This window comes from Rhipicephalus sanguineus, unplaced genomic scaffold (genome assembly GCF_013339695.2).
Source record: "Rhipicephalus sanguineus isolate Rsan-2018 unplaced genomic scaffold, BIME_Rsan_1.4 Seq789, whole genome shotgun sequence".
NCBI lineage: Eukaryota > Metazoa > Arthropoda > Arachnida > Ixodida > Ixodidae > Rhipicephalus > Rhipicephalus sanguineus.
This window is the reverse complement of record NW_023615993.1, coordinates 28,419-52,891: the sequence shown is the minus strand read 5'-3', so window position 1 is coordinate 52,891 and position 24,473 is coordinate 28,419. Positions and strand designations below refer to the sequence as shown.

Below are 24,473 nucleotides of genomic sequence, written 5' to 3'. Positions count from 1 at the left end.
GCGATTCCTTGCCCGATATGACGCCTCTACAGGGTCTTTTCGCAAAGGAGTTTCAAACTCCAGGATGGCTCTGGTAGAAAAATGGAAGGACACTCTAAATTTCAAAGGGTGTTTGGCGATAGCCTGTGGCCATTCGACTGACTATGGCATCGTGTCGGGGGAATCCACATTCTTGGGGCGCTTCTCCGAACCGCTTGCTCTGGAATCATCACCGGGCCGCTTTGGAGCCATCTGACTAACTCGACTGCTACAACGAGATGTCTGACGAAGGAGCGTTGCCGCGTTCGCCGCTGTGCCATCACGTGACTGCTGAGAGAGTGTGAGGGGGCACGCACGGACGGATGGTCGGACGCTGCCGTTGTGCCATCCTGTGGCTGCTGAGAGAGTCTGAGGGGGAGAGGCTACAGCTGGCACTGTTCCAGGGCACGGACGTACAGACGCGTGTATGAGACATTATAGGCTTTCGCCTTAACACTTGACTGCCACGTAGTGGGCCCAGGTTCAAATCCCATCTGATCCCGGATACTTTGCATTTCTTTCATTTTGTCTTATTTCGCGCGATAGTGGTTACGGACACCGGCGGCGGCGGCGGACAACTATCCCACTGCCGTTGTGACCTGATAACAACTTTCGCTGTAAAAATCACCTTTCATCCAGTGAACATCGTTTGGCCGTGGATACTTTTAAAATGTCGCTCGTTCATCAACATCTGAGTCTTAACATGAAAGTAAATCCTCGTCTGACGGGCTGCCATGGAATGAATGAGATTCTTATTCGGCAGTCGAGCGGTGATTCGGAGGAATCGCCGTTCGACTCACTTGCAGCAGAGCAACTGGTGCGCACTTCCATACGCAAGCGAACTGCGCGGGTGAGTGCACTGAAGAAAGTTGTATGGTTGTGCGCGCGCCCCGAAAGCAAAAAGAAGTAAGAGACCTATACTAATCCTTCATTATATCACAAACGAGACGGGAGTGGTTTTTGTGAGTCCCCAAAACAGGAAACGCAACCACGGCGGAATCGCTTGTGTAAGTCAGCGCCTGCACGGAAACTGGTGTAATCGCGACCCGGGGAACGGCAAACGAGAGGGTAACAAAGCGGTCACCATTTGAAGCATTTTAAATCAGACAGCCATCATTTGGCGGGCGCAAGAAGCGGAAACCACCCAAAGGATGAATGCGCTTGAGAGAGCCGGCGCACCGCGGTAGTAAAGCATAAAAAACAGATATCAGCGCAACAAAAAATTCCACATATTCCCGTAATGTGACAGCACATGCCAAGCAAGGGAATGTATGAAAAACAAGCGCTTTTAAACATACAAGCAATGACCTATATGTAAAGTACTCACAGATTGAAATAGGACACTCGGAGCGCGTGGCCGCCGGCACATGCAGCGCCGCTAGTGGGCGCTCCTGGAACTGAGGTGTTGCCTTCTCGTATAGAACGAGGAGGAGAACGTCTACGCAGCAGAATTGCTCCTACCGGTCACCAGTGAGCAAGCCTGTAGTTGCCTACTCTGCCAGCGTGGCGCTGGAAGGCTTGCGCGCTTTAACATACCGACCGAAATGGCTTGCCGGTGCGCTCCTCCCATATTGCGGCGCAAGCAGATGACACTCCCGATACACGCGCTTCGGCGATGCGGCGCACATGCCGTGCAAATAAGACACGAAAGTCAGCTAAATGGTTCCGTTTGTTCACGCTACATCACCCGCTGGTTGCAACCGATGCAACACGATGCAGACTAGGTGCGTCGAACGTGGTCGAAGGAGGCGGGAAGAACACAGACATTATTTTACTTCCCCGCGATGTGTCTCTGCGATTGATAACCGTGACGGTAGCAGGCCCTGTACTTGAATGTTGCCAAAATGCACTGCTTATACATGCACGCATGTAAGGCGCAATCTTTTAGCTGATTCCTGTGTCTTACTTGCACGGCATGCGTGCCACATCGCTAAAACGCGTGTATCGAGAGCGTCATCTGCTCGCGCCGCAATATAGGAGGAGCGCCGCGGCAAGCCATTTCGGTCGGTAGGTTAAAGCGCAAGCCTTGCAGCGCCGTGCTGGCTATGTGTTCAACTGCAGGCCAGCTCTTTGGCCACCGGAAGGAGCAATTCTACTGCGTAGATCTTCTCCCCCTCGCTCTATACCACAGTGCAACACCTTGGTTCCACGAGCACCCACGAGCGGCGCTGAATGTGCCGGCTGCCACGCGATCCGAGTGTCCTATTACAATCCGTGAGTACTGTACGTCGTTTACCATCTTGAAGGTCTGTCTAGATCACACACCACCAAATTTAGTATTTCACCGATTGATTCCAGCACTCGTTTTTTTAATGCATTACTCTGTACTGCACTTGATCGACGCCCTGAATGCACTCCGGAACTCTGGTGTACTCCGTGCCTCACAGCTGCACTTACACTATGAAAGTGCGCGCTGGTATCAAGAAGAGACATTTTTGAAGCATCAAGAATGTTCCAAGGAGCACATACATGTGTATTCTTGCGCTAATTATCATAATCAGAAAAAAAAGAGATAAGGTACATCCCTCAAGACACGTGAGGCATTCATGGGTAATCAAGCCGGTTTTGCTTTTTCCAGTTGTGTTCCGTTGCTGATGTACATAACACATGCATTCCATCTGCGAAAGTCTAGCGTTTATGCCGTAAAACGTGTGTAACCAGTGTCCGTTCATGTGATGATAAACGTGAATTTATGCCAGCAGCACCACTTTGTGCGTCGTTATATAAGAGCAGTGTTTTTCCAGCTTGTTGGAGTTGTGAGTTGCTCATTCGATGGTTTGATGACATCACGTGCAGTAACAGGTGACGTTGGAGGAAATGCATCTTATGCAAACTGCGTGTGACCTTTTCTTTATGGCTGAAAGCTGGGCTTTCTTGAGGAGTAAAGCACGTGGGCTCTTTATTGAAACTTTCGGCTATATAGCGCGCCGTGCATAGCTTTGCTACATTACGACCGCATTTTAAGTATTTTGAGCTGTTGCTTCAACCTGGTGAGATGAACAACAATATGTTTCATAGAAGGGAAGCCCGGACAAATCTTGCTGTGTATAGGAATGTTACGCATCGCTGATTATGAAGTGCGACAGTTTCTATAAAGTTTAACTTGTGAATAGTTAGGGGTGTGCGAATAGTGAATTTTGGAACCGAATCGAATACGAATCGAATAGTGATGACACCGAATCGAATACGAATACTAGTTGAATACTATTCGAATAGTTTTCGAATAGTAAGACAACCATTCTCAAAACGGTCCTAGAACTCCGCAGCGTTTTTTTTCTTTTTTTTGAAAGAAATATTCACGAACTTTCACCAAAAAGCGTTGCGCTTACTTTTAACTGACTCAAAATACCGCAGTTATGCAATCTGAGGTAAGCTCGTATACAGCAGCGACCACAACCTTCGAAATATTTTCTAACTGTAGGTTGAAATAAAGCAGTGACTGCAGATGCTTTGTCGCCTGCTTTTAAATAAAGCTGAGACATAAAATCTAAACAATTTTGAACCGAAGACTACGCATACAGCTAAGGCGGTAATGAAACACATAAACCTGCCATCGCAACTTGGTCCTCGGCACTGAAGGCATGTAGACATCGTTGTTGAAAGCTGTATCTGCAAGAACAATTTACGCAAACACAACCCTTGCATCTATTGCTGTTCATGAAGCTGAATGCAGGTGCACCTTCAGTTCTTACAAGATGACGACAGGAACTGATTAATGCGATGCAGAGGCAGCATAATAAAAACTGAGCGAGTATGGAGCTTTCATAAAAAAAAAAAACGCCTTCATCCGGTAATCAATATAGCATCGGTAGTTTCGTAAAAGCTTGGGCTGCATGCATACTGGTAATATAGTGATTAAAAGAAGAAAAATGGCCTTTAACTATTCCAAAGTATCATTGTTTTGGGGTTCTCCCGTCGGCGCTAATTATTCGAAAACTATTCGAAAAACATTCGGTATTTCGAGTATGTACTATTCGATTCGAGTACCGAATCGAATAGAATGCTATTCGATTCGTTATTCGAAATTTTCGAATATTCGCACACCCCTATGAATAGTCCTTTACACCAAAATTGTAGCTTAAATATAGCACTCTCCGCACCTCCACCATAGCTGCCAAAACCCAAGAAAGAAACAAAAAGAAAAATAACAAACCAGAGACAAATGTGTATGTTTAAGAATATAATAAGCAAGAATTTTTCCCATTTCGTGGGAGTGAGGGGAAGTAATATATGCCACCAAACAGGGATGCCGCTCAGATAGGCGAACAAAACATCATGCTGGTTTCCCAGAAAGAAATTCAAATTTTGTTTCCAGAAAAGTATCTCTACTGAAGTAGAAATAGCTCGATTCAAACGTATGAAATGTCTTGGAAGGATTTGTTTAGTTGTCAAATTATGTCACTGAAATTGCCGTATTTATAGGAACATAATGAGGAATCTGCGAAAAACAAGAGCGAAAGCGAATTCGTCAACGATAGTTCGAGAGTTGGAGAGAGCCTCAGGCAAATTCAGTGGCATTACTATGGTGGCCAGTCACCACATTTATTTCGCTGAAGCTGCCTGAGACGTAATGTCTCTAGACAATATGGCATGATGAACAACTATTCCGGGTTTATTTGTAGTATCCGTTTTTGACAGCTGTATTCAAGCTGTCTCTGCACTTGATTTATTTGACAGAGTGGTGTCTCCTGTGGTCGGGTGCGGGTAGAGTTACTGTGCATGCAGGCACATTTATAACAAGAATTGTTATAATCTCGAGCAAAACAAATCAGGGTTATGAGGGAAAGCCACACGTCATGTTCACAGGAGGCAAGTTCGTCGCGACATGAGCGACTGTGCTCAACCTGCGCTACCCGTGCGTTCTATTTGCTTTATCAGGAATAATCGAGGACCACTGGAAAATAAAGTACTTATGAGTGGCGATCGCTCAGTTTTTTTTTCTTAACAAAGAGAAATATTTTTGTGCCGGTGAATATTGTATTGTTGCTAAAATATTTTTTTATTCTGCTCGCGCATGGCATCACAAATGCTTATTCACATTTGCGCAAGTTGAGTTGTTGAGTTGAATAAACTTTATTTGCCCAACGGTTGATATTGTGCCCGGGGCTAGGCTGCCAGGGATCTGCCTCTCAAATTTTCTACTTGCCGCAGTGACATAAGGAGAAATGACACACGTATCTAGCGCCTCCTCGGGCAGCCTTCATGAGTGGATCGTTCACGTTACATGAACGTCGACAGAGAAACAGGCAAATTTGTCTGCGAAATGCACTCCGTTAAAGACATTAGGAAAATATCTACCTAAGCAGTGCGAAAGAGCGCAGATAATTGTGGAGCCAGCTGATTTTGCATACAAGTGTAGTAGTATTAGTGATTTATTATGGAAATGACGCCTAATTATGCCGCCCAATAAGGAGCAGGCGCAGCGCTAGGGGAAGGGGAAGTGGGAAATAAAGAGGATATTAGTAGAAGAGAAGGAGAAACAGTCGGGGTCTCGTCCATTGATGAGGGAAGCCGATGGTGAAGGCAGTGTCCAGCAAGTTTCCGCCGCTCACACAGGTGTAACACAAGACATGAAATATGCAATGTACTTGTTACCTTGCGTTCATTAATTCCACTGCAGTTCTCAACATGTGATGATCGTAATATAAAACGGCGACGGTTTCCTGCTATTTCCAAACGGTTTTCTGCTATATGCCGGGTGTTGAGGCAGCACTTTCAAAAAATTTTTAAACAATAATTTTCTGAGTGAAACCAAAACTTTCCTATGAAAGCAAACTTCAAGGTATGGAGGACGTGCACAAGCAGTTACGTTGATTCGTGGTTCAATAATTGAGATTGCCCAATTATATTTTTAGCTATTTTTATGGCCTGCATTGTCGTTTATGAATTGCAGCCGGCGATATCGCAGGTCTTAATTACTTTGAACAAACTTTCAGGGCTGCAACAGTTCTTAGATATTTATTTGGCAAGTGTGCTGCTCATGTCACAGGTGTTCCAGGTACATGTGCGCTTATATTCACAAAACCCCGTTTTTTTATAAAAGAAAGTGAAATGACACTGTATTTTGAGCGCTACATTAGCGACGCATATTTCTAACTTGGCGCGACTTTCATATTTTGATCCCTAGTGAATATGCCTTGCAAACGCACTGGCTACAACTTGTCAATTGCATTATGCACCGCAAAGTAACATGAAAGCACGATTACTGAATAATATATGTTTAACTATTATTTAATGTATTTTTAACATTTAGGATTCTATCCAACACCTCACAGTTTACTAGGGGCGAAGTTTTCTTTTTCCACAAAAAACCTAAACACATTTTAGGAGTTTTGGAATTGGTATACGAAACGTCCTGTATAACGGACGTTTCTTATAGCTAAAGTATTTTATTTACTATTAGTCAGCGAAATGTGCCACCAAAATGCTTCGGCAACCAGATTACTTTCAGAAAAGCACCTTATTGGCAACAAAAATCCAAATAAATATTCGACTTCGTGACGTAGTTTATTAACAAACGTTTTTACTAGTTACTTTTATTGCCCGTATTGTAACGTATGCATTGTAGGTGGTGACTTGGAAAGTATCATGTGCCACCAATATCGAGATATGTTTTTCTCAAACATTGCAACCAAATTCATTCGTGTTTCCGTTATTAATAGGCTCCAATGCGATGAAACACTCTTTTTGAGAAAACGGTTAATATAAAAAACAATCAGTTTTTACTAAAAGTTTGACAGCCATTAAATCAAGACTGGCGCTACTGTTAGAGAACTTCTTACAGGTGGATTGCACAAAGTGCGTTGCCATATCAACGGCTTCAGTGGTGTGCACTATATTCGAAAACATTACTGAAATTTTGGATATTAGTTCGAACCGTTTCATTTTCCGCGTTAAGCAATGTCCGCATTTGAAATATTTCACCGCAGTAATAACATTCGAGCTATTATCTACGTGAAATTTCAAAGAAATTATGTTACGGTAAAACAAAACTATTCGTATATAAGTCTAGGTGGTTGCATCACATTGAATATAAGAGAGAGAGAGAATAATAATAAAAGAAAGGCGGGGAGGTTAACCAGGGCTGAGCCCGATAGGCTACCCTGCACTGGGGAAGGGGGGAGGGGGAAGGAAAGTTAGAGAGCAGGAGAGAAAAGTCACTCTTTCAGCCGACGTATCAGTTCCGCGTTTGACATCACAAACGGCGAATCAGTCCGGCATCCTTGAGAAAACGCAAGAGCGCTTTCGTTGCCTTTCGGAACTGTGATGAACAGCCCCATGGTCCCAATATTTTCGCGACAGTGAAAGCGCTTCCGTCCATTTGATTTAGTGCAGTGCTGAGGTGAAGCCTGTCGTTTGCGTATGTCGGGCAGTAGCACAGAAGGTGCTCAATAGTTTCCTCAACGGCACAGTCGTTGCACTCGGCGTTGTCGGCCATCTCTATAATAAATGAGTAGGCGTTGGTGAATGCTACACCCAGATGCAGACGGCACAACACTGTATCTTCCTCCCGGGAAAGAAGTCTGTTCTGAGGTATGCACATTAAAAGGATAGGTCAAGTAAAGTGTAGCCTTGTATAGCTGACATAGAAGTAAGCCATCACTACAAGAACATAATACTTATTTATAAAGCTGTGAAATTTTGCTGTTTTGTTCTGCAAACGTCAAGGACTGTTTTACAAATGCCCGTACAAATGTTTTACAGGTGCCCGTAGCATGACGTACAAAATCTCCCTAAAAAGATGGAACGGCAGTATGACTCGCTTGGGTCGGTAGGGTGGCGTTAGTTCCTAGCGTCTGAAAAATAATCATTTTAGCGCAGGAAAGTACCACGGGGCCGCGGCAGCCTGCACGCGGAGGCCTGACACAATGAGCGGCTGTCTCCTAAGCTTTGTTGCTTCTTATTGGCAGACAGTTTCGAAGAAGGTTTTTGCATTTGTTGCTCGTGCAACGCTAGCAAATAGGAGCCTATACACGCGTCAAAACAATGGACGGGTGAACGGGGGGGAGAGGTATGTCACTTCCTTAGTTATGAGAAATGTGCGTAGTTTCGAACACAACCAGCCAATCGTAGCGCAGAAGCTAAAAAAAAGGCGTATTACCGTTTGTCTAAAGCTTCTCTTGTCTATGAAAAAATGCAGAGCACCTCTCGCATGGAAAAAAACCATGCAGATTTGTTATGCTTACCATAAATAAAATAGTAACATTAATGGTTCGATAAACCTCGCTAAATATTTATTAGTGCGCGTTTATTTTGAAGATCCTAGAGTTTAAACCGGTTCTTTGCTTGAGAGAGTGATACATCAGCGTATTTTCAATTATGTTAAACAAAAAAGCAGCGCCGAAAAAGCTACTTTACCCATTTTTTCTCTTTTAGATTCCTCACATTGGAAAAAGACAACCGAAGCAGATACGTGTCCTATTTCTACCGTAAGCACCGCGCTTTGCAAAAAGGAGTATGACAATGGTAAGTGCGCAAGAGGCGGAAAGAAGCGCAAAGGAGACTGCAGGACTCGCTCGAAGAAGGAAAAGCAGAACCGAAAACCGGGCAAGGATGCGTGCGCACGCGCGAAGGCTAGGGAGTTTGGTCCCTTTTTGACATAATAAACGGCCATTCAAGTTTAACGTGTCAGGCATGAGTCATTTCGATGCGGTAAGAGCCTACGTAGCCGCAGCGACAAACCTCAGTTAGGTAGGTCTCTTATTGCGCAAACAAAGTCAAGTTGAACTGTTGCCTTTGGTTCCGACAGCTGCACGAAATCATGAGCCAGTGCATTCGTGCAACACAACTCATCCGTTTTATAAAACAATCACGTTAACAATGCGGCTCCACCCGGTCTAATTATCTTTCCCTCCACGTAATATGCAGGAAGTGTTCGTATATGTGAAACGCAAGTCACTTAATCTAGGCCAATTGCTCTGCGTGGAATAGGCCCAATTACATAGTCCGCTCATTCAAAAGCAAAGGCCCTGCTGTTTCGCTCTTGCGGCTAACATAGCTCAAAATGACATTTGTGTCGCCTTTTCCGTTTGATCCCTTACGATGTTTGGACATGGGGGGCATCCATTGTCACATGTGATTATGCTACCTTAACGCGCCTCCTCTTTTTATGCTGAAATGTCGTGCTGTCCTTCAAAAAAGGAGAGTCATTTCAATCACCATTATTCAAAATATCAGTTCTCATCATAAATTCAGAAAGAGGAGACACATGGAGCTTAACCATAGGATGCCTGCAGTTGGCCACCTTGAATTGAAGAAGCGGAGGCAGCGAACATGTGATGGAAGGAAAAGAACTGAAACAACATAAACTTATACAGTCGGGGCAGACGAAGCACTTCACTGGTTTTATTTTCATTATTCGGAAAGAACTGGCTGAGAGACAGAGATAGAGAAACAACTTTGTTAATATAAGGCTGCTTGACATTCTTTCGTGTAATAATCAAGGTAATTCTGTAATTGCTTAGGCATGCTTGACTGCGGCGCAAAATACATTTCGTGAAAAAAAGGGGGAGGATGAGTGGAGGAGAAGAAAGCAGTGTTGGCCAACCGCAGGGCGATTACACTATTGTAGGGCATTTTAAGAATTTTTCATGCAGCGTGGCGATGTGGGGCGGTAATGCGATTTTCTTATCAGACGTAGGGTAATTTCCACTTTTCGCTCGTCATCCATCAGTGAAACATGCAGACGATCGACGCGACATCTCCGAGCGTGAAATTCCTAAAAAGATACCAAAACTAAATCTTTCTTGAATAAAATTGGAACTGCTTCTATTCACGTGTCACCAGTTTAAGGCAGAGACGAAAAATAAAAATTGGGGGACGCTTAAGCTTCGCCTTTAAGAGTTGAACGCGGTAGCAATATCCTGCCCCTAGTGCGCACTTCGAACACCAGGAGTGTTTAACAGAATGCGCGCAATAAGGTGTGTGCCTTATGTAATGGGTAGCATGCTTTAAACCAGGAGCAATTATGCGCGAGAACCTTTTTCGAAGCTGCGATGCACCCACTACGTGGTCTTAAGGGAATACGCGCTGTAATTTGTGTGCCTTTTGTAATGGGTGGCTCTCTTTAAAGCACCAAGTCGTTATGATATTGACGTGGTGTGACGCCCGATGGCAATGTACGCTTGTACGACGCAATATTACCTCCATAGTACATCTCGTACTGTGACACCTGTATACAGGACGCGTATTTTTGGGAAGCATCAAAGTTACTTTCAGCGCAGCTCCAAGCAGAGGCGCGGCTGTGTGGTAGAACACCTGCTTGCCATGCAGACGGCCTGGGTTCGATTCTCACTCGGACCCAACATTTTTATTATTTATTTTATTTGCAGCTTTTCGATTTTTCGGTCACGGACAATATGATGATTTTTCGCTCACAACCAACGGTGCCGACGCCGACGGCGGAATTTCTGCGATACGAGCTCTTTAACGCTATCGCGTCAATACTTCACACATCCCTGCAGCACTAGCATTGTTGTTTTTTCGCATGGATGGTTTTTCCTCTCCGTTGTCTCCCATTCGTTCGTTACGTGGAGATGATTGTAAATTTTGCGACCGCCGTCGGTTCCATTTAAGGCGAACTCCTTAGATGCCTCATCAAACACCAAAAGTGACTGTCTACGTCAACGCAGACGAGGCTAAAAAGATCATCATCATAATCTATTTTGTCACCTCATGACGCCATCGTAAAGGCACAGATTGCCGCAATTTGTGACGTCATAGTGAAGTCATAGTGACGTCACCGTGACATCCCATAATGTGACGTTAAATGATGACGTCGTCACATAACATCATCACTTGGTCATGGGGGGGCCGATCCCGGAGGCGCGTGAGGAGCAGAAAGCTTGCAATGCCTCCGATCACGGAGGCTGTGCTAAACCACGCTAGGTTCCGAAATATTCCAAGGCCGGGGGGATCAATACAGTCATCTGGGAAGAAAAAGAAAAAGAAGATAGCTTTCTCCTTCCAGTCAGCTTAGGCGAATGCATGCATGCGAGGTTTTTTGATGACAGTGGAAGGGTGGATGCTGAGAGCGCTCCGGCCTAATCTAGTCTAGCTGAATTAAGGTTCTCTTCCTCTAAAAAAATCTTATAAATTCACAGCCCAACATTCTGCGCCTTACCCCAGATTAACCTTAGTTTTCCTGCTACTTTTGTTTTGCTTTCTGCCTACTTTTCTGCCAGAAATCCACCAGTCGTCTCACACTTCTATCGCCGACCTGTTTACATTTCGAATGGTGTAAAGGCTTCATGCACAGTAATGCCCAAATATACACCCGGGTGGATGGGTGGATATCTCCACATTCAAATAAAACATGCTGCGTCATTTCCATAGCTTCCACACAGCATGTACATTTTTCTTCTTTTTTACAGAATCTCGCTTCGTTACTATGCGTTCTAAGACAAACGGACCTCGCTTCAAACAGCAAATCGCTTCCCTTTTAATTGTCATAACATTTATCCTCGGTTGTTTCGTCTTCACCGTTTCGGTAGTTACTCAGAGCCTGTTTTCCTTCCACCACTGCTATCAAACAAATCTTTGTTTGAATGGTAAATTCTGCATTCGTTCTTGTTAATCAGCATATAATTACGCCATACATTCAAGATTCCTCGTTTTACTACACTGCCATGAAGGTCATAAAAATAAAACCGGTATAATGTTAGTGTCGGTTTAGCACAAATCGGCGAGTGAGCTCGTTCTCCCCTCTTATCTGAAAGCCCAGTATTGTCACCCAGTTTTCTCGCGAAAAAGAAGTGCTAAAGGTTGAAAACTAAGGTGCACGAACGACGCAAAAGAATCATGTTTGGCATCATGCATCGACTGTGCATGTTCAAGTAGAGCAGTTAGGAACGCGATATGTTTTGTCTGAATATAGGCACTGCGCCAATAACTTTGCCTTGTCGTTGGCAGCTTAAGCAATGCGTTTGGTTGTTTAGCGTGGTACCTGTTATCGATGGAACCCACAAACCCAATTCGCTCTAATCTTCATGTGTTCTACGCCTTCCACCGGTTTTCGATGAGTACTTAACAGAAATGAAGCTGTAGCTGACATCTTTATGCAGAACGTACTAAAAGCGCAAACGTAATACGGGGCAAAAAAAAAAGCTCAGAACAACGCCAAGACAGGGCAAGCGTCGACTTCTAAATGATATGTTTACTAAGAGCAATAACGTATACGTACGCATGCGCAGAAAAATTCCTCTGACAACATTTTTCGACCCGTGCCCGTCATGCACTGTTTACTTTCAGTTAAGATTACGGAAGAGCGAAGTCAACAGCATTACTCTTCATACAGTCGTACGCTGATTACAGAACTAGCCTGACACAGAATTCTGACCACAGCTACACACAGGTAAACACCGTGCGGCATCCGAACCGCCATGCCCCGCGTTTTGTAGCCCCGACGTAAAGGCTCTTCGCCTTCTTTTTTAAGTGCAGTTGTGAATCCACGACAACGCGACACGTGTGAGCGCAGCCTTTTAGCATTCCTCGGTCCGTGGCTGACAACTCGCCAGTGACAGTTGTATTAGCGGCATGTGGGCGTCTGGTTCTAACAGATCCATTATTTTTCTGACCTACGTATGGCATGTGATGGACAGAAACAGGTAACGGCGCAGTTAAAGTCCTACACGATATCATTCCAACGCCAGCAAGTTATCTAATTAGCGGTCCATGACAGATTAGGATGGCAGCCACAGTGATTACATGACAAACAAATTGATGGTCTTGCAGCGGCTTTATAGGGGCCGTCTAGTACATGCCAACATGTCCCTTTGTGATAGAGCAGTGCTTGAAACAGCCAGGGACGTGTGGACAGTGCCAATTCCATGCACAACTTTGCGTCAATGGAGGCTTCATTGAAAAGATACGTAGGGGCAATCAGCGCGGCGAAAAGGTAAGCGACCCAGAGAGAACCATAAACTTTTGCACGTTAAGCAAAATGGAAAAGAAACATGCACACATTAAATGTCTCTATTGCCTGAATAGAACGAAACGTTTAAATTTTATGCTCTTCACTGGCGCCCTAGTTACAACGAGAACTTCTATACAATCGTCTGCACTCACTACATGTATAATATACGTGTCTGTTTTGGAAATTGAATTGCTTGTCGTGGTGAAGCAAGAGCTACACATTAGGTTAAAAAGCATGTGAAGCAATTATAGAGTCTCACATAATGCTTCGTAGCTATCTACCGGAGTGTAAAATGTTCTAGAATTTTTCGACAACGAGTTGATATAAAGCAGAGGTCCCAAACTCGCCTCAGGTAGCAGGCTGCAGTCACTAAATTTAGTCTCACAAGAGCCTAGACAGTGAAAATTGTGGGAGCGGCGGGGGGGGGGGGGGGGGGGGGGGGGGGGAGTTTGACCAATATGTCACCCTTACGTTGCAATTTCAAAGAACGCCTATACCATATCCCGTTTATGGGTCATTTCTGAAGTTTCGAAAAATATATCGATACTGATTTCCACAATGACTAAACTATGGACAACGATTCTGAAATATAGAGTTTTCGTTTCCCGCTAATGTTCCAACCCATAGTGACCGCATGGGGTGCCTCACAAAAAAAATGCTTGAGACCAGTATTTAGCTTACCCGAACAAAGCGTTATTAATTGCTATAGGCGAGAAAATCATGCGATTACTCTTTAGCAGAATTACAGAAGTTTATTTCATGTGAAGCCGTGGGCCGCTAGCGAAAAGTCCGCGGGCCGCGCGTATGCGACCCTTGATATAAATGGTGCTACGCAAGGGGAAAACATCGAATGACGAAGGTTGAAGTTTTATTCAGTTAAGTCGCCTAATGCTAAATAATATCTCTTGTGAGATTATTAGTACCTACACTAGGTGGCATAGTTGTTTTAAGCAACTGCGGCAATATGCAGAATTCTTGACCCGTTGTATGGGGATAGTAGCAAGAGGGACGCCGTGGAAAGGTCGAAGGCGCTGAAATGCCCGTGTTGCGCGAGGCGCTGGTGCTGGTGGCCGCTGCGCTGCTGCCTGGAGCTCCTGGGCGTGGCTTGGCGCCCTGACTTGGCGGGTCGAGACTAAAGAGACGCGGTCGTCTCCCTCACCGTATAACGAACCGCTAACTTTTGTAAGTCCTTGTGCCACTGCATCTCTAAATGTTTCCCATGTTCCCCGCGGAATATAGCAAAGAAACAACCAAGCGATAAGACATATATATCTAACAACAAATAACTAATTTCTACAAATAACATCTCCTATACTTTCCTTGGCATTATTGTCTGTTAGTTACAATTATTATTTTGCCTTACAAAGAAAAACGAGCCCTTAGAAGTAATCTTCTTTCCTTCAACAATACGTACACAGCTTTAAGTGGCTATACATGGTGAAACTCGTGGCGCGCAAAAAAAGACACGGACAAAGAAAGTGACGACTGGACCGATGCGCTTACTTCCAGCAGAATGTTTATTAAACAGAGGCGGAACATTCACCTTGAACAGTGCGCGCAGACACACTGAGAATCCTGGCTGGGCTGACGAAGCAAAATCAAATGCAATGCAAAACGCAGTGGCGTGGCTCCGCACCTGTCAATGTATATATTTCAAGTGCTTAAATCAGTCTGCTCCTGCCCCCAAGCTATCATTGCATTTGATTATGCTTTGTCGGCCCAGCCAGGACACTCAGCGCCTGCGCGCACTCTTTCAAGGTGAATGTTCCGCCTGTGTTTAATAAACATTCTGTTGGAAGTAAGCGCATCGGTCCAGTCTTCACTTTCTTTGTCCGTGTCTTTTTTGTGCGCCACGAGTTTCACCATGTATCACCACCAACAAGCCCATTCTTACGTCCTTTTAAGTGGTTCATAAGTACAATGGGGTTTGAGTTGCCTTTGCCGCGAACTTACTTAAACGGGAAGGCATGTTCAAAAAGTCTTGTCTTAACTCACCCCGGAGCTCGGTACAACTTCGAAGTTGCCGTGCCTGTACTCGCCACAAGCAAGGTAAGGCAACTTGATAAGGTATGCGGTGTCTATGAATGTCGGAGCGCTGGTTCCGAATCAGATGAAGGACAGATAAAGGTCTACACTTGAACGAAGGTCTGATCGAGCTTTGTTGAAACGTTTGGCCACATTACGTACCTTATTTCAGATCACCGAACTTGGTGGTGTGCGAGACCGCTCTTACGTGTTCCTGGAGCGGGGCTAACTACCGGGGTTCATCTTCGAGATTGACGTGACCACCTCTAACGGCGATCGGTCATTACCTGTTAAACCAGTCGCCGTTGAACCTACTATTGTACACGTTTCTCGTACCGGCAAGTCCCGTTGTGTCAACAGGCATCCCATGTAAAGGGGGAGATGTTCGAAGTTTAGTTTGTCCCTTCACACAAAGCTTACTTAATGATTGCTCTGGGTTTAGGGTCACCAAACTAATTTAAATCAAATCAAATTTTATTTGCCTGAAAAGAGCGAAAAGGTAGCTAGGACTAAAAGCCGTCCAAGCCGACAAAGGCCCTGGTGACCTGCACATGACCGGAGTACGGAAATAATAAAGTTAGGCCGATAACATTCCGTGAAAATAGCAGACATTAAAAACAGAAAATACCGATTCATATATCACATAAGTACACCAATTTTCCATTACATAATATCCACAAATGGTAGTATTTGATGGGATGTACACACGCCTTAAGATTACACAGCAATGTTTCTACGCATTACGGTAGACGTTGTGCATAGACTATAAATATTATATCTACAATACAACATAATAAGATGTAACATGTACATGGGCTAGAAAATTGCACTGTAAAAAAAAAATAAACGTATCTAGACGGCGTAACATAGACAGAGAAAACAATTTCTCGAGTAGAATTGCATGGCGCCACGGAACAAAAATAGAGTGAGAAAAACCACGATATGATTATGTGGCCCGCCGTAGTGCGGGACTCGATGTTATATTTCGACCACTTGGGGCTCTAGAATGTTCACCTAAGACTCAGCTCACGGGTGTTGTTTACATTTCGACCCCTTCAAAATGCGACCGCCGTGGCCGGGATTCCAACCTGCGCCCTCGAGCTTGGCAACGCGACATATTAGGTGCTTAGCTTCCACGGCCGATGATAAAGCTTACGTAACGCAGAAAATGCATGAAGATTGGGCATGTGGCCATTGTACGCGCAAACGCAATCACGTGCCTCCGGTGCTGTGTCCTTACACGCCACTGGCAGCTGTCACTTCACCAATCTGAAGTGCCTTAATTGGTTGTTCAGCTTGATTTGCCGTCAAATGCGTTTAATATGATTAACTTTGACATTTTGCTTCATCATGGCTGTTCACTTCGAGTACTAGTCTTCGTTAATTACGTTTTTTTTTTCATCAATTCAAGAGGAGAAAGAACGGCGTTGTGGGCGATTTGGTTTGCGTACATTTTGCATACTCTGCAGCGCAAGCACGTAAGTGCTGAAATAAAGGTAACGCAGTGAAGGAAGGCCGGGGCATTTCGTAAAATTCAAGAGGCACGGTACGATCGAGTTTCGAACTCCTGTTTTCTTTCCAGTATATTCATTACACAGTCCTTTATTCTTTGGCCTGTTAGATGAGACACATGTGAAGCTCCTTCAAGCGTAAATCCCCCAATCCTAAAGATATAACTCTCAGAAGACAGGCTAAGATATTTGGGGAAAGGATATGGCACAACTCGGAAGAATGGCACAAACAGTTCTCCGACCTCCCATACAATTTCTTTTGTTGCAGCAACCTGGCTGTCCGTGTTTCATATCTGACACTTCTACTAGCCGCCGTGCCTGCGGTATTCGGCGATAAACCACCGCCGGATATTGTCCTCATCATCGCGGACGACCTCGTAAGTAAACAATATTTATTCGCTGAATTTTTGAAGTCAGCAGCACACAGTGTTCGTTATCTTCGTGACTTGCCTATGTCCACTCGAATCAACAGTAATGAACTTCTTGGTGCTACATCAATATTTAGGAAAAGCTGGCGCTCCTTCAGCCTTTCGTTTAATTATTTCCGTAACTACAGGTTTCGGCATTATGTGATCTTTATACGCCTTCCGAATAATTCCAACATAAAGTATATGAATTATATGTCCTAATGTGCATAAGTCCTAATTACATATCCTAATGTGCAACGCTATTCAATACTTGGAGCTTGTGCTGTGTCAATGCGTTGTGTATTTATGCTGCTCTCCTGCCTAAGGCCCTCATAGAAGGCCGGTAGTATGTAACTAAGTAAATAATATATAGATATAGACACACACACACGCGCACACACACACACACACACACACACACACACACACACACACACACACACACACACACACACACACACACACACACACACACACACACACACACACACACACACACACACACACACACACACACACACAAACACACACACACACACACACATTTTCCCAAGCATCTTCGAAATGCTAGAGTGGGGTACGGAAAGTTTCAATATGTTCGCATTAAGACCATATAGGTAAATAAATAGTGTCGGAAGTAAGTTTCTTTGTACTTGGTTTTCCAAGAGCGCATAGCCCCTGCTATTCGGTGTTCTTCATCATAATGAAAGAGAGAGAGAGAGAATAAGAATAAAACAACGGCAGCTTGGTTAACGAGAGGGGAGCCCGGTAGACTACCCTGCACTAGTTCGTTAATATTGCCTTGAACGGTGGAATAAACCAAAGCAGTAGTAAATACCACCTTTTGACATAGCTACATGACAAGCACTTTGTCATGTACGTCACATGACAAAGTGCTTGTCAGTATGTCCTCCTCCTGATAGAAAATTGGCATACTCAGTGCCGTTCGACGATATCTCTAAAAACAAGTAAATTAGAATAATGAAGCATAATGAAGCACTTCTCGAAGTAGATTGTCTTACAATAAACCTTAAGGTTAGTGTTATGACTTAACAACGCAACGCGAACTGTACTCACAAAATTAAGGATAAGCAAGCTTTCGTTGTTTAGGGATTTCTTTCGTATTGTTTCTCCTCTGCTTTTGGAAATGGTTTTAGGAGTTTTCGTCTTTTGTAGCGTTAGCTACACTGGCGTAGCCGAGCCAGTTTCGCGTGGCTCCTCAAGAGCCGTGCTGCGCATGCGCGAGGATCAGTGATGGCGCATCGGAGCCGGCACCTCCCGCGCACTCCACCGCTGCCGCGCGCGACTCGCTGCCTCCGGTCTGCGCTTTCCAGAGGAGTGACGTCGTAGCCGAGGTAGACGTACTGGCACCCGGCGCGCGTGCAGCTATTCGCCTTCGCTGTGCAGTCGCCGTCCGACACTGCACTGGAGCCGCTTGATAGCGCCTCTGACTGGCGTTTGCCAGTGTGGTTTAGCCATGGAGAAGTAGAGCGCAAATGCTGCGCAGCGGCGCAGAAGAGCGGAGAAGCTTAACTCATCGGATCCCGAAGTAGATGCCTGCCAAAATAAATATACGTGTGGCACATAATATGTATACCATGTGTGTGTCATTGGAGAAGCAGTGAGCATGATAATCAAGCTAATCCTAGACAATCAGGAAAGCTAAGAGCAATCAGCTGAACCTTTGCTAACGCTACGTTATCCTGGCATAGCCGAGCTAAACCACTGCAACTTTTTTATTACCTACAGGTTAACCACTCATAAGTTGCTGGAATCCATTTAGTTGAAACAATACAAAACAGAATGACGGTTTCGACAAGGCCCTCCGAATGATCTTACCGAATAGCGATATAGGAAAATAGTGCATTAAAAATGCCCATTTTAACCACATCATTGCCGTCATTAACATTTAGGACATTTGCTCAGGGTTGGGATGACGTCAGCTTTCACGGGTCTTCGCAAATCCCCACGTCCAACTTGGACGCCCTGGCGGCAGATGGCGTCATACTCAACGCCCTGTACGCCATGCCTGCCTGCACGCCTTCGAGATCGGCGCTCATGTCCGGTCGCTACCCGATACGCACAGGTGACAGACATCAAAATGATTCTGCAGTAATGAAACATTAGCCTGGAGCAATTGCGGAACTTTAGAGCATTGGAAGATATAGTAACTGTTGGGATTACAGTGTCCGAAATCCACGATATGATTATGAAGGACGCCGTAATGGAAGGCTCCGGAAATTTCGACTGTCTGTGGTTCTTTAACCTGCATTTAAATCTAGTGCACGGTGCTCAAGCATTTTCGCCTCCATCGAAAATGCGGCCGCGGTGCCCGGGATTCGGTCCCGTGACCTTCGGGTCAGCAGTTAATCACGATAACCACTAGACCACCGTGGCGGGTAGCGAACTGGAAAAAAACACGCGCGAGATTGCAGTATAAAAACTGTGGAAATGAACTTTGTTTTCTTTTATGTAATTTATATGTTCTGCTTCTGCTGTATCTCTAAACGGGGGTGCCACATGATAAATAAACAAGTAAATAAATAAATAATTAAATTATTATTAATGTGCCAAGGCTCAGCGAATATTGCGAAAAATAGCAATGGCGCTATAACTGTTCAATTATTGAAAACATTGGCTGACATAAACTGAAGAAATGCAAAAGAATGAATTCTTTTTCTTTTTACATGCAATAACGCCTACCTTATTCGTACGAGGTACGCTCCTGACATATGTCGCTAGTCTTCTGGATGTACAGCTCTACAAAGTACCGGAGCGACTCTGCATTTTGCCTCGATCGAACGGCCGCGGTGACAGCATTTTCGATGGAGGCGAAAATGTCTGACGCCCTTGTACTTAGATTTAGGTGCACGTTAAAGATCCCCAATGTGGTCGAAATTTCTGGAACCCTCCATACGACGACCCTCATAATCGTATCGTGGTTTTGAGACGTAAAACCCTAGCAGTTATTATTATTATTATTGTTGTTATTATTATTATTATTATTATTATTATTATTATTATTATTATTATTATTATTATTATTATTATTATTATTATATTATTATTATTATTATTATTATTATTACCACGATTGAATTCCGGCTTAGAGTTGGTACTGAACCCGCAACCTCAAACTGAGCCGTACAATGCCATAGCCTCAAAGAGTCCAAGTTATCGGGGCAGGTTAAATTTTTCTCCGAGAAACATAAGGCAGGATCAGTCCTTCATTTAAAGTGTTCGGCATATATTGGGGAAAAATGACGTGTAATAGACGGCACTTTAACATTTAGTCGAGCGTTTCATCCAGATGCCGCATTTGAGAACACTAAACGTTATTCTGGAGCTTTCTTTTCTCTTAGGCACTCAAGGCGTACCCCTCGAGGTAGGGCAGCCTTGGGGCCTGCCCCAGGATGTGCCGATTTTGCCCGAGCACCTCCGAAAACTCGGCTACGAAACTCACCTGGTTGGCAAGGTATGTGCTCTTTTTAACAACTGAAGTTGTACGCGCGGCAGTGTCAGCGTCGCCATTGCATACAACGGGTGTCCCATCTAACTTGAACCAATATTTAAAAAGAAAGCATGCGATCTTGGAATGTTTTACCAGCTGTATATTAGTGGTAATCTTGTGCACTTACAACCTGCATTTTTCCGTTACTGGGTATTGATTCAGTAATGAACTTTAGCGAACTTTCTAATCACTGCTTGAATCTCTAAAATATTAACATTAAGCAGGAGGCCGCCTCAAGTATGGCACATGGTCCCATATGAATTTGCATAAGGCGACTCGAAGGCGAAAGCCACCTTCTTGTTCTTTTCCTTCTCAGTGAATTGTACTGATCCCCCCTCCCCGCCCGAAAGCTAACTGCAACCAACGTGGTTTCAAAAAGACATGTTGTCGGGCTAGTTGGTTGATACTCAAGGTGAAGCCGCAACGCAACGCGAAGAAGAGAAGAGGACCGGAAAGAGCGTCTTTCGTGTCCCCTTGCTTTCTGCGCTTTGCGTTGCGTCTTTACCGCTTGAACGACGTGGTTTTGCACTGACTCCGGGATCAGAGGCATTCGAAGCTTTTTGCACCTTACGTGGCTTTGTCAGTGCCTCTGGGATCGGCACACCTTTGACCAAGCGGCGATGCAATGTGATGACGTCGTGATGACATCACAAATGTTGGTTACCTGTGACGTCATAGGATGACGTCATCACGTGGTAATTTTTTGCATCACTTGTGTTGACGCCACGGTGACTGTATGCGTTCGATGAGGCATCTAAGGCTTTCACCTGAATAGCCTCATAGTCAATCATTATTTTGTCCTGAAATCTGCGTCACTGATTTTTCCTTAAAAAAGCCGGCGAAACTCTCAAAATATGAAACAGACGCGCGCTCGAGCGTCGCTACTAAAACAGCAGCCACGGTACAGGGTTTAAGTTCTTTGATGGACCCGTCGGCGGCGAGTTTTCATGACGCGTCCTTCACAGAGCGTAGCCGACAATTGTTGCCGAATATGTGCTATACCCAGTGGCACGGAGCAAGAATTCTTGAGGAGGCGAAACTGTGCTTGCTTGGGCGCCCTAATAAAGTCACGAAATCGGGCACAGCGCTCACGCGCCCTCTGTCGTGAGAGTCCGCTAGCGGAGAAGGAAAAATGCGCGCGTCCCTCTCACCACGCTCTCCAACGAAGCTCGTCGGTTCAAGGCCATTCGTCGCCGATTCGCCGTTCGCGCTTCACGCCCGAATGGATGTGTTTTTGTGCGTCCTCGCCGGCTCCATATTTTAACGCGACAGCGTTAAAGAGCCCGTTTCGCAGAAATACCGGTGTCGGCGTCCGTGTCGGTGAGGCTAGCAACTGAGAAGGCGATGCGCACGGGGCCCGATTACGCTATCGCGTTCTACTCTTAAAGGCGAAGCTCAAGCGCACTCCAAGTTTTTTCGGTAAATTAACGAGAAAAATGGCGTCACATGCAGGAAAATTACCACCGTGATACCTTTTGTACAACATGAAATCTATAATTTTTGATAACGAGAACTCAATGAGTTAGGTATATTTATTTCAACGAATGATGGGACTTACCCTGTATGCCATTTATAGGTTGTTGAGGCGGCCGCATTTAGATGGAGGCGAAATGCTAAAGGCCCGTATGCTTACATTTAGGTGCACGTTACAAAACCCCAGGTGGTTGAAATTTCACGTTGTCCTTTTTTGAGAACAGCAGACAAGTATCCGGAACAGCGCGCGGAAAGATTGAAGGCACGGCGTCTCGAAACAACATTGGCCGTTTCGGTTTGTCAAGGAGAACTTCGCCACCAAGTCCTCCATAATAGCGCCGCCTGTCTATGTCACTGTCCGAGAAGTGCTTCTCGCAAACGTAGTCACGAGGCGTCAGCTGTCGGTCTTTTCTTAGTATGGCGCGAGCCCACGCTTCCAACCTCACTGGGTCACTAGGAACTTTGAAGGTAATTACCTTCTCCTTGCAGGACGCGTACCCACTGCTGCAGTTCGGCACAAAACATTTGCGCCCCATCCTGAAGAAGCACTGGTCGAAGTCTGCAAAGCACTCTCCTTTGTCGCGGCGTGAAAAGCGCGCGCAAACATCGAGGAGTCGGCGCCGCCGGCGCAACGCGCGGAAGCCACTGAGAGCGCTAAAGAGAAAGAAACCAGCAAATCGCGAAGGGAACTTTCCGTCCCAAGGCCACCTACGCATGCGCGCGCACAACATGCGAGCGAGGAGTGAGGAGCGTGTGCATGCGGCGGCAGACGTCGTCTGCTCAGGAGCCGCTGGGGGCCACTACTAGCAGTTCGTTCCAAGCGCTGTACGGCCCATAATTCTGGCAGTATCGATTAGGAACTGCAGCTAAAATATCTGTCATATCTACCGATTGATGTTACAGACAGAAATCTTGGAAATTTTACAATGTACGAGGCGCTATCACGATTTTTATGCGTCGCGTCCATAGAAGAGCATGTGAAAGATGGCAACAGGCCGATAGCGTTATCTGTCGTGCTTCGGCGTAACCGCATTCCGCCGTGACGCTATCGCACCGCCCTCGCGCGCTTCCGCGGCCGAGAGATTCTCCTTCTCAAATACTTCTTCCTCCGTGCCCAGTGGTCGCCAGAAAATGTGTACCTCACTCAGACTCCCTCAAGAAATATATTTTCCGCTTATGGCTCACTCGGACTCAGACTTACCAAACTTTTCCTCAACCGGACTTACTCGGAGTCAGACTCACTAAAATGTTTCTCAACTGGACTCGCTCGCGCTCGAGCTCACCAGAATATTACTCGGTTGGACTCAGAATCACGGCTCGATCTGTATCTGAGTGAGTCTAAGTGATTCGACTCATGAGTGTGTTAGCGTACCTTTTTGGACCATGGTGTCAGTGCTCTGTAACACCGCTACCTCACACAACCGGTGCTCTATACGTGGCGCGTTTTGATCTCGTACCTTGAAATACGTCTGTTCCTACCTTGAGCGACACCATAAGCACGTCTCGCTCTGTGAATATGCCTAACCTGGCGTTTTCTTTTTGGCATAACTTCTGCGCACAACGTAGCACAGAAACAATAAAACTGCGTGAAACTATAGCTAGAACTGTCGTGGTGCTAAACGAAGCACAGCATTAAAGTGTTGCACTTGCATTTGATGAAAGAATACACTAGCGCTCTGCCTTGTTTCTTGCTTTTCTCCTTCACCTCCGCTGCGACATACCAACAATAAGTATGTTATATCGCAAAAATGGTTTCGACAGACCACCATCGGGATGACATACCAACACGTATGCCGTACTGAATGAAGTACTGCGATGTGACATAGCAGTGGTACGACATACCGACAACTTTGTCCTTCCGCAAGAAGCATTGCGATGTGACGTACCGGCCATACAACATACCACATGTATGCCGTACCGCTGCACGAATTGCGATATAGCACCAGTCATATGACAAACTGACAAGTATGCCCTACCGCAACGAGATTCGCGGTATGGGTAATCAGCGATAAGACGTGCCGACAACTGTGTCATACCACAACAAGCATTGCGATGTGACATGCCAGCGATACTGAGCATCTCGTGTGTGGAAGTATGCCGTACCGCAGCAATAATTGCGATAAGACACCAGTAATATGACACACCGACAACTATGTCATACCGCGACAATTATTGCGATAGAGCACACCAGCGGTACGACATACCGACAACTATGCCCGCAACAAGCATTGCGATATGAAGTACCGATGACACGACGTACGAACAAGTATGCCGTACCGCGACAAGTATTCTGACGAGACACGATGATACGAAATATCTACAGGCATGCCACATCGCACAAGTATTGCGATATGACATGTTAGCGCTGTAACGAACGAAGGGAATAGATACAAAGCCTTGATTTTTTGCTGGACACAGCCTAATGACGCCAGCAGATAATAAACTCCAGGAATGCATAGGGGATATTATTTGCACCTTTGAAATATCAGAAAATGAAAACTAAGAAGCAAGAAAATATGCAAAATGAAACTAAACGTAAAATAAATTAAAACCCAACCTGGAAGCAAACACTTCAGAAAGTTTAAAGAACACACCTTTGTTGTCATTCAACTCCA

General features: G+C 45.1%; 1 protein-coding gene across 1 annotated transcript in view; it reads left to right on the top strand.

Annotated features, from left to right (window-relative positions):
- Positions 1 to 721: 721 nt before the first annotated feature.
- Positions 722 to 24,473, top strand: part of LOC125756794 (arylsulfatase B-like) — a 31,841-nt gene continuing 8,089 nt past the window's right edge. Inside the window, exons 1-4 of the mRNA XM_049411748.1 lie at positions 722 to 868; positions 2,150 to 2,232; positions 18,788 to 18,960; positions 20,237 to 20,349. Of these exons, the coding sequence (XP_049267705.1) occupies positions 722 to 868; positions 2,150 to 2,232; positions 18,788 to 18,960; positions 20,237 to 20,349 (516 nt within the window). The remainder of the gene's footprint in view (positions 869 to 2,149; positions 2,233 to 18,787; positions 18,961 to 20,236; positions 20,350 to 24,473) is intronic.